Source organism: Falco punctatus (genome assembly GCF_963210335.1).
Source record: "Falco punctatus genome assembly, chromosome: 10".
NCBI lineage: Eukaryota > Metazoa > Chordata > Aves > Falconiformes > Falconidae > Falco > Falco punctatus.
The window spans coordinates 32,686,613-32,705,630 of NC_137590.1; the positions used below are offsets into that span (position 1 = coordinate 32,686,613).

General features: G+C 37.3%; 1 protein-coding gene across 8 annotated transcripts in view; it reads right to left on the reverse strand.

The window, feature by feature from the left end:
• The window catches only part of USH1C (USH1 protein network component harmonin), a 54,241-nt gene that overhangs the window by 25,159 nt on the left and 10,064 nt on the right, over positions 1 to 19,018 (reverse strand). For 4 of the 8 annotated variants that reach the window (XM_080405532.1, XM_080405534.1, XM_080405535.1 and 1 more), the window contains exons 5-15: positions 13,588 to 13,696; positions 13,465 to 13,489; positions 12,681 to 12,738; positions 11,830 to 11,933; positions 10,505 to 10,589; positions 10,030 to 10,089; positions 9,711 to 9,767; positions 7,743 to 7,885; positions 7,071 to 7,136; positions 4,084 to 4,208; positions 1,419 to 1,495 (exon numbers count right to left, since the gene is read on the reverse strand). In XM_080405532.1, the coding sequence (XP_080261658.1) occupies positions 1,419 to 1,495; positions 4,084 to 4,208; positions 7,071 to 7,136; positions 7,743 to 7,885; positions 9,711 to 9,767; positions 10,030 to 10,089; positions 10,505 to 10,589; positions 11,830 to 11,933; positions 12,681 to 12,738; positions 13,465 to 13,489; positions 13,588 to 13,696 (909 nt within the window). Of the gene's footprint in view, positions 1 to 609; positions 660 to 1,418; positions 1,496 to 4,083; positions 4,209 to 7,070; positions 7,137 to 7,742; positions 7,886 to 9,710; positions 9,768 to 10,029; positions 10,090 to 10,504; positions 10,590 to 11,829; positions 11,934 to 12,680; positions 12,739 to 13,464; positions 13,490 to 13,587; positions 13,697 to 19,018 lie in introns of all 8 variants that reach the window. The other 4 variants (XM_080405530.1, XM_080405529.1, XM_080405531.1 and 1 more) reach the window with 2 other exon arrangements.

Consider the following 19,018-nt stretch of genomic DNA (forward strand, 5'->3'; position numbering starts at 1 on the left):
AAAACCCCCACCACCACAACACACAAAACACAGCCACAAAACCCCTATTATACGGCTAACATACACTGAAAGAAAGAGAATAAAACAACAGCAGGAATAAAGTATTATTTGAAATGCTTATCATTTGAAATTGCAACACTTAAGCCACAGCTCTACAGATATAAAACTACTCTATCAAGCTTAAAGTTTTTCAGGGTTTTTTTGCTCATTCTGTCACATACATGCCTAAAAGCCTTTTGCCTTCAGCACTCCTTACTGGGAGATTTGCAAAGGTGCAACTGGGAACTGCATACTTGGTTCCCATTCAATTTTTGTCTCTGTACTTTTTAATACATTATTCTGAGGACTTTTGGAAAACACAGACATGTGCTGCCCACCTGTACTGAACAGCTTCTGCAAAGTATCGACATACAATTCCCGCTGCAGCTGACAGAATTGAAAAGTCCAGAGTATTCAAAAGGACAAACTCCTAGGCAGATGCACCACAAACACCTTAATTTTTTCACACGTTAAAAGAAACATTTGACTACAAAGAATGTCTAATCATAACAGAGAACAAGAAAAAAAAAATAAAAAATGCACAGCAAATTTACGTATCAAACCTTGTACCTTGCGGATTGTGGGAAATTTTCCTTCATATCGATAAAACCATCCAAAAGCTACAAAAGGTAAAGGAAAAGTAGTTTTTTTCAGAAAAGTCAAGGACTTGTTCGGATTCAGATCGATCCAGGCTGATAAATTGTAATCAGTTACATGTATCTGAAGGTGCAACACCATAGGTTCGGTATTACTTGACAAATTCTTAGACAACTTCTTGATCAATTGTGCTAATACATTTATACATGTTACCCATATATTATTGATATACATTTTATGTTAAATAAAGCAAATGCAACAAGTAATCTTCATACAAAACCATACAGCCATACGTACTGCTAAGATTTCTATGGTCAGAGTCCTACCTTATACTAATTTTAACAATCATTCTTAAAATGAAACAGGTATTCAAACTCATTCAAGCTTGTGGCAGAACACAGTGGTGTTTGCGGTGACAAGAAAAGCTCCGTTTCCTAGGATAAAATATTTCAAGCCAAGTGCATAAATATTAAAAACCACATTGCTAAGTGAAAACATACAAAAGAATCTGTTACCATAATTTTACATAAGAAACACTGATAACACACACTACTCTCTATAAACCATCTTTCTGTAGGTTTGATATATTTTATTTTTATCAAGGTATCTTTAGAAAGCAATGACAGCAACAGTGTCACTACCTTTCATCATTTACCCAAGGACCACATATGTTGCCCTAGCAAACCCAAATGATCAGTTCAGTGTCAAGACTGACTGTCAGGAGGAAGTGAAACACAGGAAGAATTTGAATCAGGATAGGAAGTTAAGGCTGAGCCGCAAACCTGTTTGTTCTGCTTCATGATCACTTCATCCATGTCATCTGTTTCAAGTTGGTCATGTGCAACTCCCTTTAAATCTACTAGAGAAACAAAGGAGGAAAGGAGTGAGGAGATAGAAGTGACAGAGGTTCTCATGAAAGAGAGATCCGCAATGTGCAACTAGAAGTTTCCATGAAATTAAAAGAAGTTAGCAATGGGCTATCCTTCCGCATAATTGAAAAAAAGTGAGGACCTGCTTAAATCAAATCCATTCCCAACTCCTCCAACCCTAAAGAGCAGTTAGGATCTGCACGTGGCCAATTAGTCTGCTCTGCTGTGAAGGGAAGCCTGCAGAGGTGGGTGACTTCCTGTATCATCAGCAGTTTTGGGGTATCTTGGCTTCAAAAATAAGTATCAGCCTTCTACTGCACTGTCACTGGGATAAATGCTACGCAGAGGAAACACTATCCTGAAGAATCATGAAACTAAAGGGATAGAAGATGGCTGCAGGAAAAAATATTTCCCATCTCAGTTTCTCATCCACGAAAAGTTAAATGACTTCCCCAAAGTCACAAAAAAAATAATGCAATCAGGTTAGGAACTGACACAGGTCTCCCTTAGGACAGACAACAGCACTTTCTACTTTTTCCTTCGTCTAATACCATTCTAATACACTCTTCACATACTACCTGGAGCTTTCAATTTAGCTTCTTAGCTGCCAATTAAGCTCCAAGCATCTTAAATTCCTTTGGACAACTAAGTCTGACTTACACTTCCGGAAAATTCTTCATGGAAAAGTTGCAGTGTACAAACAGTACCTCCTCAGTCTCTCGACTAATTCTGAAGCAGACTGCCCAATGATATCAAATCAATTTTCAGTCTGTGCAGACTACAGTCTGTATATGAAAGATGTGCTGCAATGGATGACAAGAGGAAAAAGACAGGAAAAAGGAGGACAAAGGAGGAAAAAGAAATAGATTCAGTAAGGAAAATCATAGTAGGAGGGGAACAGGAAAATCACAGTAGATGGGGAATATAAAAACCAAAAAGTAAGGAAAAGGTGTTCAAAAATCTACAGGTAATCCACATTTGAGAAAGCAGGATTTTTTCCACTCTGACAGATTGTCTATTTGAGATATTAACAGATCTGCTACTACACAAAACAACTCATGGACAGATGACTGAATTTTGCAAATTCTTAGAAAAGTGCCTATCTTTCTCACGATTAGGTCACTAGGAGTTGAATCCAAAGTTCCAGTTGCAGGCTTTTAATTAGTACATGCTTACATGCTTTGCTACCCAAGATGTCAGCATGCAAGATGATTTTTGCATCAGTTGTAAACATCATCATACCATCACCATTTCAAGATAATTGTCAAAAGAACATGAACTGGAGAAAGTTATATGCAGAAAAATGATGTGGAAAACACTTTAGCCTGAGAAGGAATAAATTAGATGTGGAAGACATGCTGGCAAGAAACAGATTTGCCAGAAGATCTAGGAGAAACACATAAAAAGAGTCACTGAATCTTAAGAATCTTTGATTTTTCTCTTTTTTGTTTCATTTCTCACTGTTTTGCAACAATAAATTCTGTTGCATTTTTTATGACATTCAGTATATTAAGTTGTTCACTCTTCCTCATGGAATAGAAGCAAGGGAGCCTCAACACACTCCCCAAGACTGTCAAAGTAAGGAAGGACTGAAGTCGTGCTGAAGAGATGAGGGAAAAGATATTTAGATTTTTCTGCAAACTAAACATTGAATTTATTTCCTCCAAGCCAAAGCAGGGATTTCATATCTATCTTTTTTAGTTAGAGGGAAGAAGAAAAAAATACTCAATACAATAGTCCTCACCCTCCATAATACAATGCTTTAGAATAAGGGAGAAGAAAAAAAAGTAACAACAGGAACAGTACAAAGTGCATTCATTCACTCCAAATGAGACTGCAAATCTAGTACTGGTTTTCTACCTTCAGACAATTCACCTCCCAAGATGTCTTCTCAAATACAAAAATAATGTAAAATTATTTGCTGATATTATTATTTCAGAAAGCTCAAAGCTAATTCCAAATAAAAGCAAAAACACAAAAACTTTTGCCCCTTCTTCATATCTTCATTTAGAGAAGTAACAAAAGCCAGTTAAGAAAATGCATGGGCATTTGTTTAATGTATTTATTACTATAAATAATATTTTCTTCACTGAGATGAAAGCACTCATATGTATAACACCTTATATTTGAATATCAGCTTATCCACATAGACGTATCACATAAAAAATGCAGCACTACTTCCATTTGGGCATATAGTGGAAATCAGCTCAAGTCTACTGATGCAAGAACTGCTCTGTGAAAAGGCTGACAGGCAAAACACTGAACAGAAACAACATCGAAAGCCATGCATCAAAACTCCAAGCTAAAGAGGCTGGTAATTCAGACAATTTCTTAGTGAGCTTTATTTTTTTTTCTTTTTCCTGTGGCTGCTGCTTCTTAAAAAAACCCATGACTGGTTGAGTGGACATAGAGTTTGTGAGCTAGTTAAATAAGAGCTATTTAATCTACCATATGCGTTCAGCATGAAAATAAACAAGTGATAACTCGCTTACCTTGGGCACAAATTGGTTATATATTCCATACAGCTCAGTGATGTGTCTGTAACATACTAGGAAGCAGATCAAAATTGCTTACTTACTTTTGTTTTTGGAACGAGGGGCAGAGTGCACTTCCGCAGTTACAGTTTTTAGAGATTTGGGAGGTTCTTTAGGACCCCAGTCTTCTTCCCATTCCTTTTTAAATTTCTCTTCCTCTGCTGTTATCCTGTAGGGAAAAAAATGCAGCTAGGAGCTCTTGAATATAAAACCAGCAGTATCAATATAAATTCATTACAATTATTTAGTGTTCAGCATGTTTGCATTTTTCTCTTTATATCAAAGCATAAGAAACTGCCTCTTCCCCCAAACTGAATTCCTTTCATCAACCTAAGTTTCATTTACTAAGCTACTAAGATAATTTTTAAAATACAATGTAACTGAGCAAAATATTTAATATTGAGATTTCTAAGGCCAGTCATATAAACACCTGCACAGATACTAAGCCTGGAGTGATACACTACAATACTGGCCGTCATCTTAGCCGAAGCCAAAAAACATCTCTTACAGAGTCATTTTTCATTTTTAGAACTCGAGAGTATCTATATAGAAAAAAAGTTTTCACTACAATACAAAGTGGCAGAACATCTACCAAATGCCTAAATCAGATGTTACAATGGCAAAATATACCTAAAAAGTGTGCGTCTTATTTCTACATCTTATCTCCATTTTGATGATTGCTTCCTAAACACATAGTTATGGGTTACACTAACAAGTGACTCTTCCCAAAAGCAGCTAAATAGTGTTGAGACACAAACCACATAAATTCAGTATTCTAGGAAAAAAAGAAAATAATTTACAAAATTGTCACGCTTCGTAAAACAAGCAAATGACCTAGAAGGCACCATGATCAAAAAAAGGACATTATGAAGGAAAATTCAGCTAATCCCAAGGTCACAAGAGAACTGCCATATAACTTCATAGCTTGTAGCTCATATATGGTGCCTTTAAGTGATCCAAGGTCTATTCTTGGCTGTAGGCTGCCTTGAACTGGTGAACCTGGCAGAGGTTTACCAGGTCTTAGATATATACGATGTTATTTATACTTGCATTATCTTTTGCATCTTTAAATTAGCTAAGGTAAACTAAAAAAAAAATTCATTAAAATTTCATTTTAATGTAAAAAAAGGAAAAAAAATAAGGGTGTGGGTGTGTTACAATGTAGCCTGAAGTACACAGAGTTAAGAATCTGCCATGTAGGCACATTAGAATTTTCTTCCTAAAGTGTATGCAGGATACTAATAAAGGGCATGGTGAATTATACAAGGAATTCCTGCAGAAAGGATTTTAAAAACGGAGGAAAGGGTCGTCCTCACAAATTGTTCATACAAGAAAGCATTATATTTAGTGGAACTGCCTGCCTCCAATTGCTCATTTAATCTAAGCTTTAAATATACATTCATAGACTACCATCCTCCCTTCTCTACACCAAGGAGATAGACACTAACTTAACAGTTTGGATTGTAATATGGAAAAGTTTAACAAGTGCCTGAGCTGCACCTGGAAATTATGCAAGGAAGTACAAAGACATAGTAGACCTCACAATGAGCAGCCCTCAAGGCAGCCTAATCATGAAAGTACAGATACACTTAGTTCAGGAGGACACTGCAGATTGTTGCAGATACCGCAAACATCTATTATAACAGACAGGCAATCTGTATTTGGAGAACAGAATCACTCTTCACCTGCGATAGTCTGCTTTGATAGCAGCTTTCCATGGCTATTGCAGGAATTTCTACAGTATACCACAATAAAGAACATGGAATAATAATAATCCTTAAAGAATAAGGAATTAGAAAAGGAAAATGGGTGAGCACTCATCTACACACTGAGATAGAGTCCACCGCAGGACTGTCAGGAGATATTTTATTTCTTTTGTGACAGCTGGGAAATATATTCCTTTTTGCACCTTGCAGGTTAAGAAATTCCTGTGCTTTTTCTATCAGAGAATTTTAGCTAATACAGGTACATTGAAATATGAAATGAATTAAAAACTGTTTAAGATGTCAAAGCTGCAAAGCTGAATACTTCAGGGTCAATCTTAGCTCTAAAAGGCTGCATCAAACTGATGTGCAATTTCACATTATCTTTAGTGCAATTTTGCAACATCATTTAGAAGGGAACTTAATTACTGTGACAACATGTTAATTTTCAAGTTCCAAACGTAAAAAAATTCTTAAATTACATTTATAGTACTGACTTTATTATAAGACCTTTGAATATGTCTAGTTTCTAGAATCACACATTTTTAAAACCAGAATAAACTGTGATAATAAAAATCAGATTTTCTGAATAAAATCAGTTATAGAACCTCCTACTTTCAGTGCCACAGTTTTTATTTAACTAATTATCTCCTTAGAAAAGGAAAAGTCTACTTAAAATTTGTGATGACTGAAATTTCTATTCAAGACAATTAGCATCACATAGTCCTTATTTTAGGCTAAATCTACATAGCTTTTGTTTTGCAAAGTGTCTGATAGACTGAAAAGGCTGCTAAATTCCACAGTTTGTTCATCTGTAAGAGTGTACAAACTACCCTGTCTTCTGGGTTTTTTTGTTTTGTTTTAAATATAAGCTAAGTGGGTATGTCATCAAGCCCCTGAATATAAGCGTGTTTTCCAGCTCTTTAGCCGGTCTTCCATTTCCTCCCTGTTCCGTTTCCTTGCACTATGCATTTCTTTTTTCCTGTTAGCATTAAACATAGTGGTTAGTGACAACAGTTCTGTTCTGAGACACGGAGCTTCCTTAATCTTGAGTTTGTCTATACATCATTTTTAAAATAAGCACTCTATTTCAATTTCACATTGAATTTATTATCACCATAACCCTCATGTTTTCCAGCTGCTGATTTTCAGCGCAGTTTCCTATTCTGTAACTGTGGTGTACTTACATACATCAAACCTTCATTTAGCTAAATGGAAATATTATATGATTTTATTAGAAAAGAACATGCATAATGTTTTCAGCCAGATCTAATATACTGGAACCTTTTTTTCAGGCAGCATATTGCTGATGTAAGGTTTTTACTTACTGCTCTATTTCTCTTCGATATCTCTCTTCTTCCTCTGCAGCCTTCTGGGAAATCTCCAGTTTTCTTCTACAATAAGAAGAATCAGGACACCATGATAAAAATAGTATTTTCAGAGTAAGAACTTCCACAAAGTGTGTCACCGTATCGTTAGTAAAAGACATAGAGAGTAAATACATCTGCATTGGGGAAAAATGCTCCTTTTAAGAAGTCATCTTTACAATACCAAGGGTTCAACACACTTGTGCAGGAACCCTGAGGACGTTTCATGACCATGTGGATAATAAGAGCATATCACCATTTAACTCTAAGTCGCTATCTCCTTCTGAGGCAGTTCCATAGCGTAGTATTGTAATAGTATAAAATTTATAACTGTGCTGCTAAAAATAAAGGATTAGGGAATGGCATCAGGAGAATAACTAGTATCATACTGAATCATAGGGTTATAACAGTTGGGGAACTAAGTGACTCTTCTACTCAAGACATGTTTGAATGCTATCAGCTTCAAAAACTCAGAACATCAAGAGCACCTCAGGATAAGAATTCATGATCAGAGACTGCAATAGCAAAATTAAGTTAATCTAAGTTGGGAATCTTCTCATGGTTGCTTCTGTCTTCCACGCCCTTTCCCAGTCCAAGCTAAATTTTTCTGACTGTCCTATACAGGGTCCTTACAATCTCTCTTTCTCTTGCTGCTCTTTGATGATTTTGTTAGTCTCCAGCGCCAGTCGCTTCTGATGCATTAACTCCTGGCGTTCTTGCTCACGGAGACGTGCTTCTCTCTGCCTTTCTTCTTCAGTCATGAACAGTTCCTTTCCCTGCAATCACAATCACCACCCAAATCAGTTGTGGGAAGTCTCATGAATGTAGTTCTTCTAGGAAATAATTCAGAACAGCTTACATACTAGCACACCTGCCATCTCCTCGCATCACTTTTTCTGAGCAATGCTTTCTGAAAGATCTGACCACTTAATTCCAAAGAGCTACTCCAGTTTCAGTCTCAAAGTTATTACGTACCAAACACCTCAGAAAGAGGCATGCAACTACTGAAGTCAGCAACAACAGTGTAGGGGTCATGCCAAAGACATGCTCAGCGTGTCACCCAGAAAAACCTCCACATTACTGTCTCTTGAAATCTGAGCAACACAATGCTAGAGAACAGCACACTGAATGAATCCCAGTGTGGAAGACTGTGGAAGACAACTACACAGTTACTGCATTTTAATGCCCTTGTGCCTGGCTGCTGTGGAAATGTACCACCATTCAGGGAACATACATTGCCAAAAGGTTACATAGTTAATGAGTTTCAGTTGGTTTTGTTCCTGTTTCATTTGCTTTACAGTTAAGACATGAGCACTATTTTCTACTCAAGAAAGATATTCCCATGGTGCTATCTGTCAAACACTTTTGATAACATTTATCTAAGTTTCATTACTGAAATTAAAATCTCATATTAATTAGAAGGCAGGATTTTTCATGTCTCTAAGGCTCAAGTAGACAGCTAGAACAAAATCTGGCAGTGAAGAATACCTTTGCACCATGGTCTCTGCTGACCAAAAAAACAGGAGTAGAGAAGCTGTTTCCTTTTGCAATGTCTTTTTCAGTACAAAGATGTGTACTGAGGAAAGGAGAGACATGCGAGGTCAAGGGTGGAACAGAACTGTTCCACAGCAACAATTCACCATTTCAAGGATGCAGCCCCAGTGGTACATGCTGGAGTAGATCCCATCTTTTCTAACAGTTGGTAACATATCTGGGTGTGGAAACTAAGTCCTTAGGATGTTGAGCTCCTGGAGCTTAATCAAGTAGTCTGGAGCATTTATTTATACAATGTCTACAATGCCTTTGGACAAGTGTATCTTTTGTTAGATTAGTTTAATTAAACCATGAATTCCTTAATATAGCTACACAGTATACATGAGCCCTGAGGAAGTAGCTTAAATGATTTATTAAATCTTGTTTTCCCTATTTAATTCAGTTGCAAGGAAATCAGAAAATACCATCTTTGATTAGTCTATGGAACTTGAGTATCCTTTTGTACATAACCATATATTTTACAATAAGGACTAAAGCAGTCAAAACCTTAAAACATTTATTGGAAGTCAACTGATGCCAGTGGGAAGATTCAATTAATTTCAAGCTGGCTTTAGATTAGGCCCCAAAGGCATGTAGTTCTGTTCCACAAAACAGTGGAAATGGAAAACTGAACAGTTTTCAATATGTTGATACACTAAAGAGATCAGATAAACAGTTACACAAGGGATTAATCTGGAATAAAACTAAGACATCAGCTACACAGGACGAAAAATTAATTGATTCCAATCCAATTCACTTTCCCCGTTTCAGCAGAAGCAGCTATGTATTAGAACAGAAGCTCTCAAACGTGAGAAACCATTACAATAAACTTAATTGCCATTCCTGGTCAAGGAAATGGTTTTGCACTGAAACTGGTTTTTTTTGAGAATACCATTGATAGTTATCAGTGAAATAATCAATAGCCACTCAGTACTGCCCTGGTTTAACAGAATTTAGCGGTACAGACATTATAAAGAAATACAGCTTTACTTCTTTTCTATTTATTTTTGCCATATATTTGCCCACAGTAATTTTCACAAAATGTTCTGCTTTTATAAATATACTTACAGCGCCTGCTACCACAGAGATAGTCAAAGTACGACTACTTTTGAGCACTCCAACAGCCTGCAAATTAAAACAAAGTCAGTCCAAATTAAGTCATAAAAGGATGAAAGACGCTGGTTGTAAAGGCTGGAATTTCCTGAAGACCTGCCTGAACCAAACAGGGTAGTAGGTATTCCCATCTCCAAATTCCCATGTTCAATACACAACCTCTTTGGTTAAGTAGCCTGGTATCAAAACACATTTTTTGCAGCCAGAAAAATCAGATAGATGTGTAATAAGCTGACAAGTACAAGTTCAGGGAACTAGGAAAACTTGATCTTACCTCTTTATGATCCACATTAGAAAAGTCCACTCCATTCACCTCAACAATCTGATCACCAACCTAGAGGAGTTAAACCAAATTTTAGTACAGACACTAGATTAGTACATTTATTAAAATGAAAACAGAGATATACTCTCTAACATTCTTAATACAATAATCATAGGTACAGGCAGCGTACAAAGGGAACAGGCTGGAAACTGGCCAGGCTTGCACATTTTCCTATATTAACATTTTCTACTGCCACTGTTTGAGACCGAATACTGAGCTTGACGGACTGTTGGTTTAACCCAGGTGGGCACTCTCATATTGCTAAAATTTAAGAAACTCACATCATTTTAAATGTAACCACAATGTATTTCTCTCCCATGGAAAAAAAACCCCAAAGCTAGTGACTTCAGTGACCCAGAATCCTTGAAGTAGGAAATACCAAACCAGATTTCCACGTGGTACCTACCTTGGAAGGTGGCATACTTACCTCTAAGCCCACCTCTGATGAAAGAGAGCCCGGCTTAACATTGCTGATAAAAATGCCTGGTTTTTGTGTTGGACCACTGGATATACTGGTGTAATACAAAAACCAAACATTCATAGGACAATATTTATGGAATAATAGACTGTAATACAATAAGATGTCTTAGTTGTTTTCTCATAATTTATTTCTGACTAAAAAATATTTTGGTGGTATTAGCCTAATTTGAAACAAACACTGAAATCTGCCGGTACACACTCAATGTTTATCATCCTACTTCTGTATCCTTTACATCACTAAACTGTGATGTAAGAAAAAGCTAAAAGAAAAATATTCAAGCTCCTGTTTTTTACTTCAGATGTTCAAACTAACACAGTAGACACTGTAGGTCAGTACAAGGGACTGGAACACTAATGACATTCAACAACAAGCATGTGACAATGAATAATTACTAATTGCTTGAATATTTACTCACTGAACTGTGGTACACTATACATATAAAACAATGTTATTTTTCAGAATTATTTATTAGAAGCAAGAAATACATTTCAACTAGGGGCCAACATCTAGTCTGGAAACTTTAAGTGGCAATCTGAGCTGTGCCCAGACACGGGAATAATTTTTGTAGCTAACATATCCAGCAGGTAATGTTGAATGTTCCCTCCAGGTCTGTAAATAATATTTTTTTTAAAAAAAACCTTTAGATCTTGTAAATAAAACGAAAGAAAACTTACGCTTATAGAAAATACTCCATGCAGTTCTAGCTTGATAACTTCAACTATATATTCCTAAATATATAAGAAATCTTACAATTATCCCTTCTGCCTCAAAACCTCCATAACTAGCTGCCAGGACAGGAGCCTGAGAAGTATCTGTTCAGATTTCTAGAAGTCTTAAAAATTCAGCATTACTTTTAGGAACTCAATATAGCTGTGTGATGGCTTCTCAGCTCTGAAAAGGGTCACAGAAAGCAGTCTCAGTTCAGGGAGTGAACCTGACACTGGACAGTGCTGGAACTTGATACATCACATAACAGCATCTCAAAGCATTTTAAAACGTAACAGCATTTAGAAGTTCCAAAAACTGCTCTTATTTTTAAATTTAAAAGATTTTTTTTGGTTTTAAGTCAGAACTTTTAACACAGGTACTTATGCTTTGTGTAATAATACATAATGTGTGCCATAGATATCCTCCTGTTCCCATTTGCCTTTATGATCCAGTGTGGATCTCTATTTTCCTGATAACCTATCAATGAAGGATGGAAATAACTGCCTTGGATGTCTCACTTAAACCACTCAACCACTGACATTAAATAGGAAACATGTACCCACCTGCATCCCATGCCTTTTGTACCAATCAAGCTAATGAAGACTTTCTTCTCTTTATTGTCTCTCCCTCCCGAAGAAGCAAGACCAGCAACACTGCCCTTCCCTTCCTGGAGGGGGATTAAAAAATGCTGCAGATGTTAGTTTGTGTTGAAATATCAAGACTACTATAAAACTCCACAAAGCCAAGATCAGACCTTGCCAACACCAAGATAAGATTCCTCTGAGGTCCTACTGGAGATGAATGTTAAATACAGTCATTTCAGTGGAACTTGCATGGTTGAGGTAAAATACTGAACTTATCTTTCTGTTTGGAGAAGACTGTTTAAATAGTCAAACTTTGTCTTCAGAAAAGGGTGAAGGAAAATTAAGGGAAAGTGATACGGCAAAATAATCATTTAGATGTTCCCTGACAAAAGAGCTGGAAAAATACATGATAGCGTTTGCTATATAACTAAGTCTTTCTTCCTGAAAACAGAAGACTGGTAATTGTGGTCTCTCTTTTAACTGCTGCAAGACACAGAAGTCAATTTCATTCATACCTGTCATTCCTCCACTATTACAGCTAAGATAGGCCAAATAATCTGTTAAAGATTTGTACTGTAGAATTATAGCCTGGTAAGTTAGTAAGCCCCAGCAAAATAAAGCACCAATTAAGAGTAAAAGATATTTCAACTGATCCTGCCCTTTCCTTACCTAATGATTCTAGAATCATTTCATATCCCAAAAGACGTTTCTCCCAGAATGCTTGTAACAAGATACTGCATCATAGAAATACATACAATAACTTCTGTGAAAAGGTCAGAACCATTACAGATTTCTCAAAAGACATCTTTATAAAAAAGTTGATCTCTTACCCCAGAGTCTGACACAAACTGGTCCACATATTGCCATTTAAGGGGTTCATCTGCTGAACTGGAAGGGAAAAGTAGTTTAAAATAATGGTGACAAAACAAATGTGAATGTATTCAAGAAGCTACTTTGCAATGTGGCCTATTCTGCATCTACAAGTTCCTTTGGATACGATTCACAACAACTGGTTTATTTTCTAGCAATTCAAACAGAACATCAAACAAGCATACAACTATTTAGGCTAGTAAAGCCAGTCAAACATAAACTTGAGAAAATCTCAACTGAAACAATTTTGGGAAACTAAGAATGACTGTGAAAATAATCATAACAACTTGTACAGCTTATACAAACATCTATGCAGAAAGATACCTCCCATCATTAACATTTCTCAAACATTCCACTTAAATGTTCAACTGTCCAACAAAAACTGGAAGAGGACAATAATTTAAATTTTTTCTAAGCTCTGACGCAACCCTCGAGTGTTACGTACATAGAGAAGCAGTGAAGCTCTCTGTTAAGTTAGTTGCATTGACAAGGAAATTTCCAGGTAATATCCACAAATGATGAGGAAATAGAAAATGCTTCATTTAAGTAGGCAACTGGCATAAGTCAGAGTCATCAAACAAGATATTTGCCTGTTTATCACAAAGGATATGACATTTTCATCAGCTATGGAGATGCCCATTCACACATTTTCAAATATACAGATAAACACAGAAGTTCTTTGGATATTGAAGAGAGTACGTGAAAATTAATAAGCTGATTTGTTTTCAAATTAAATATCATTACCTTTTGACAGGTATCATGCCAACATCTGAAAAAGAAAAATACTGTTAAGTAATGTTTTCTACAGATCACCATCAATCTATTAAAAGCAAACTTTAGTGATATGGGTGATTTTTTGTTACTTACGTCTTACTTTTATGGACACTATTTTCTTTGTACGTATGAGGTTTATGACTTCTTCATGTGTGCACGATGAAATGGAATATCCATTTATACGAACTATCTCATCTCCAACCTCAAAAATGAAAGGGAGAAGAATAAATAAATTGTAAATTAACATTAAAAGGTTTTTAAGCAATGACACAATCTGGCAATCATTTTGATGCAAAGGTTTGATCATGTTGAGTCCTGAATGCTTTTTTTATTTCAGATAACGTCCAGATCAGATTTACCTGTACTTGTTTGAACTTAATATTTAAAACCAAAATGGCAGATTAATGGCCAAACAGCAATTTTATAAATATAACTAGTCTCTACACATCAGACTTATACCCCACAGATTATCTTAAATACAGGTGTCTGTATTTCAGTCCAATAATTTTGGAGTGCTTTTCTTCCTTTATACTTTAGCAGTTTAAGATTGCTTTTACCATATGTTCTCTGAAATACCTTCTCAACTGTTTTGATCAATAGGAAACTAAATGTGGTCTCATTACCTTGCCTGATTCTGATTCAGAACAATGTATTCTTTTAATGGAATTTACCTTGTTTTAAGGTGCAACCTCCGATTAATTATGCTAAGTCAGGTACTAGCAGAATGAATGCTTATTCTGGGGTGCAGTAGCTTAAGTATTCTTGAATCATCTACATCAGTTACAAAATTGCATGCTACTCATGTGACAGATTTTGAAGTGTTTCACAGCAGCAACCCATCATATACTATGGTTGAGAAGATGGTACCACTGCCCTACTGTGACCCCTACACTGTGGCATTCCCCCTGTTGTATGAGATGAAAGAAATAGGAAAACTTGAAACAGAAACACAGAAGGAAAGCACCCACCAGATAAAAGGCACTTCTATCACTTATTCCTAAGCTACCCATGCCTCTGTATATATGCTATATTGGGGCTCCATGGGTAACAGGGAGCATAGTCAGCTATGGAACAGACCAAGAGCATGCAGTCTGAACAGAAGAAATGAAACTATCCCCAAGGCAAATTTTGATGAAGATAACGACTTAAAGGAGCAGTAATTTGCACTGTCCCCCACCCTGAAGGATTGGCTATGGTTCTCTGTACAGATACCGTCCCTCTTTGATTATCTTCCAAACCTATGTGCCTTTTGTCTCACAAAGTGGGTATACAATGGACTGAAAAATTGAAATTTTCCACACAGTTGTGCAGGGAAAGATTCAGGGGTTTTACTAACAGAAAAAAAGCAAAGAAACAGGTATTCCAGAGGAAAAAAAAAAAAAAAGTAGGTAACTAAGTATATACTAGGTAAAAGATAACCCTCGTTGCCAGTTTGTACCACCTGCCTCAAAGCAGTTCAATATTGTTCTGAAAAAAAATCAAGAGAAAAACATCTATTACAAAACTCTTACCAAAAAAATTACAGCAGAAATACAAGATCGACTAAACTATCCTCCAGCATCTTTATACTAGTATACTGCACCAAAAAGAAGTAACGTATCTGGAAGCAAAAGACTGCAGAAACAAATTGCATGGTGCCCTCAATTTATCTCCAGGACTCATTATCTGATCCAAAACCAGGCCAGCTTTACACAGAAACTACGTATGCCCTGGTATATTAATTAAGGATAAAGACCATTCTCTACAACTGAAGACAATTCCTCCAGAGCAGGGTGGCTTTGTGTAACCCGCTCTCTAGTAACCACCCCTGGCATGTGTTACCACCTGAACTGCATAATGCTTGCTGGCATAGACCAGAGGCCACACTGGGGACCACACTAACATTTATCAGCAACCAAATGACAGCACTCCAAGAATATTCCCTGGCAGTATTCAATTTATTATTGTAGAACAGACAGGGTGCCATAAGCTTTCAGCTGCTTCTATAAAATTTCAAATCTTATTTTTCAGAATACACAAAAGAACTAACAGAGCTAATGTTTATTTGGTGATAAAATGACAGCACATCATTGAAAACCTTGTATTTCAAAAGGCTTCCCTTCCTCTAATATAAATCCAAATTTGTTATGAGATGATGACTAGACTAGAAATTTCCAAGTTTCTATGAACTCTGCCTAATGATCCCCTTAGCCAGGTAGAGTGAGAAGGAATCGGGATGGGAACATTGTCCACTTCAATTAAGGTAGTAACTTACTAGCTGCTCAGGAAAACACTGAAAAATGCCAGGTCTTGACTAGAGCACCATAAGCAAAGACTTTTACCTAATGGGAACCACGTGACACGACTGTGTGAAAACTGGCGTTTACTCTCTTCCACCAGGCAATGCAAATCAATCCTCTGCACAGTAGGATATACAAGTGATTACCAGGAAATGGCTTTAACAACAAACCGTAAACAATACCCTCTTATACTTCTGTACTTTAATCTCCACAAGAACAAAGTCAAATACTTTGGCTTTACTGCTCCCCAGTAGAGTTTCTTATGCACTACTGTGAATATTTATTACATACAAATGTATCAAAATGCCAACCTGATAGCAAACAGGACTTTTCTCATTAACATCAACAGAATATGACTCAGTTGTTGATCAATGAAACTTTGTGTGCCTCCTCACAAGTAGGTCTGGTTTTATGGCAGCATTATCCCTAGTTAATGATTGCCCTACACCCATGTTCAGCTTAACATGTTGGACTTAAAGACACACTTTCAAGCTGCCAAATTTCAGTTTAGGCTTAAGTTTTCCATTCTGGTATCCACATCAAGCTGATTTCAAGTTTCAGCAAAGCTAAAGCAACTAGTCCTAAACAACAAAGTTTAGGTAGAATGCATTGTCATGCTCATTCAAAAAATAATAATCTACAATTACTTTGTAGCACAGGCTCTGTGCTTGCACTTTAGGTTTGGAAAAGGTCCTTATACTACAAATTAAGAACATGATTTTTTACAGTCTTGGCGAACATCTTTATTGACTAAAAAGTTTAGGGGAAGAGGTAGGTTCACCATAACACATTGGGTAAAAGATAATATACTCTGGCTATACTAGTTCTCATCTGGGGAAAACTTCCCTTTCATCCACTTCCTTTGGGACTGTCAGTGCACCAGTTGTGAACCACAGTACCATCAGTTGTGAACACACTTTCAACTGCTGCTGCAGAAGATCAGAAGAGTTAGCTCTTCCAGAATGCAGGAGGCACAGGAGACCTACCAGGAAGAGACAGGGATGAGAAACTTCACTCTGCTCTAACCACTAAGGTGGTGCCAAAAAAATGTCTTAGTGCAAAACCCCCTATCTACTTACAGAATTAAAGACTTCATTGTAATATTCACAACAGTATTACAATAAATATTGTAACCTTTAACACATTTGTTAAGACTGTGCCACTTTAGATAAAAAAATAATAATAAAAAAATGGGTCACAGAGTTAAATATAACAGTTTTTTGGGTTTGGGGGTTTTTTGAGCCAGATACTTCTGGTCTCCTTCATAGAAACTTTCCAACTTTACTGTCACTGAGAGGACAGAAGGTAACACCACCTAACACCACCACTCTTATTCAGACTGAGTAAATGATCTACTGTGGCCGTACAGACTAAACCCTACAGTGCATCTGCTGTTTTCTCCATCACACAAATTTGACGGGAGCATCTGTGCCTGAAAAAAAGTGAAGTAGTCATAGTTTAGCTCACTGAGGAATAGCTTCCTCGTATGTTACCAACAGTTTTAGGGAAAAAGTAGGCACAGCTAGAGACTCCTCCTCTGGCACTGCACAGGTCAGCACCAAAAGCCTAAATTTGCATCACCCCACTTATGTGAGAGGACAGAGTAGAACTGGAAGTAGGAATTCCTCAGTTTGGCCTGTGTCTTTGAGGCCGTCACATTAATACACATTCTGACAGGTCTACACTTGGGTGACAGGACACTGGACATGGCATCCCTTTCTGCCTTTTTTCATAGGTAGAAAGTATTATCAAATCTTCCTACTGTGAACTGTTCAGCTAAAATGAACCAAAACCAAAAGTCCAACAAAACAAGAAACCACCCACTTGTTTTCTTCACTTCTTTCACAAACTTTTCTGCTTCTGGGAAGTGTCACATTCTCTGCAGTAGAAGTCATTACAAACACATCCACTGCACCAGCATAGCTCACGTAGCGCAGTTTCCTCTCCACTGAACTTAAAGATTTTTAACTTACACCACACAGCATCAGAAAACTATGAAAGCAAAGAAAATGCAGTATGTGACTGTTCTGCTGGAGAGAACACGCTTGCACAGTCAGAACACGACCGTGGTGGTCCCCAGCCCCAACCAGCAGGACTGCTGCTCCACCTGCTGGACATCCAAAAACCTCACCCGGGGCAACGGCCTGTGTGCAACCTGCAGCACTCCTAGGAGCTTGACAGTTTTCATTTAAGCCAGTCAGATTTTTAACATGATCTTTAATAAGAGCAGAAATAGGTCAGTACTTAAAGGCTTTCGAACATATGACCCGAGGTAAAAATGCAGAATCAGAGAAAGAAAAACACATGGGGTCTACAGTTTAGTGTCACAGCCCTGACAGCTCTCGCTATGAAAGAACATTCACTCAACCAACTTGTTCCCAACGTTCAAAACCACGTTCATCCATCCACCCACTCCACAGACCTGGCAGCCACGCCACTGCAGTCCTCTTTTCCCTAAAGATATGCCACTAAAGTCTAAGCTAGTTCCCCACCCCAAAACCAAGAATTTAGTCTAGAGCTGTTCAATTGCCCTCTACACTTCAGAAAATTCACCATAAATAACACATCTTTAGGACTGGGATTAGCAGTGGCAATGTGACTGTACTGCCAAGAAGCAAAATGTCTCAGAGACGAGTCAGACTTGTGGCACTGAGCATAAAGACACAATATCCCCTACAAACCCAAACAAAACAAGACTCTCCGCCTGTTTAGGATTCTGCTGGTGATTCTCAGAAATTGTGGGAAAACAAGTGACCTCTACTTTTCCAAGGCAGGTTGAGTTCCTCAACAATAAAATGCTGAAAAATCTTCCTCTATTCCCCATTCTGGCCTCTCTCTGGATTATTTCATTGCAAAAATACCAGAAGCTTGTGTACAACTAAGTAAGTATGCAATCTCAACCTCATTTGATCTACCTAGACTCTTCTTCTTGATCTTCTGTATTTGGTGGTGGTGGAGCTTTTTGTTTGCTTTTGGTTTAGTTCAAGATCCCTCCTTTACTCACATCTTTCACATTATGTGGGCTATAACAGACCAGGGAGCCTGGGTTTGCACAGACTCAGCTTTCTAACAGGGTAACCTAACCTACTGTTATTACCTCCAATGCCTCAACACACAGAAGCATCCCAGTTTTAGGACTGCAAATGGTAGTCATTTGTGAGTCACTATATCGCTTCTGCATCGGCAGAACTAGTGTTGCTCTGAGGATGCCATCATTCACTAAGCAAGTCACATCTGTTGGTATT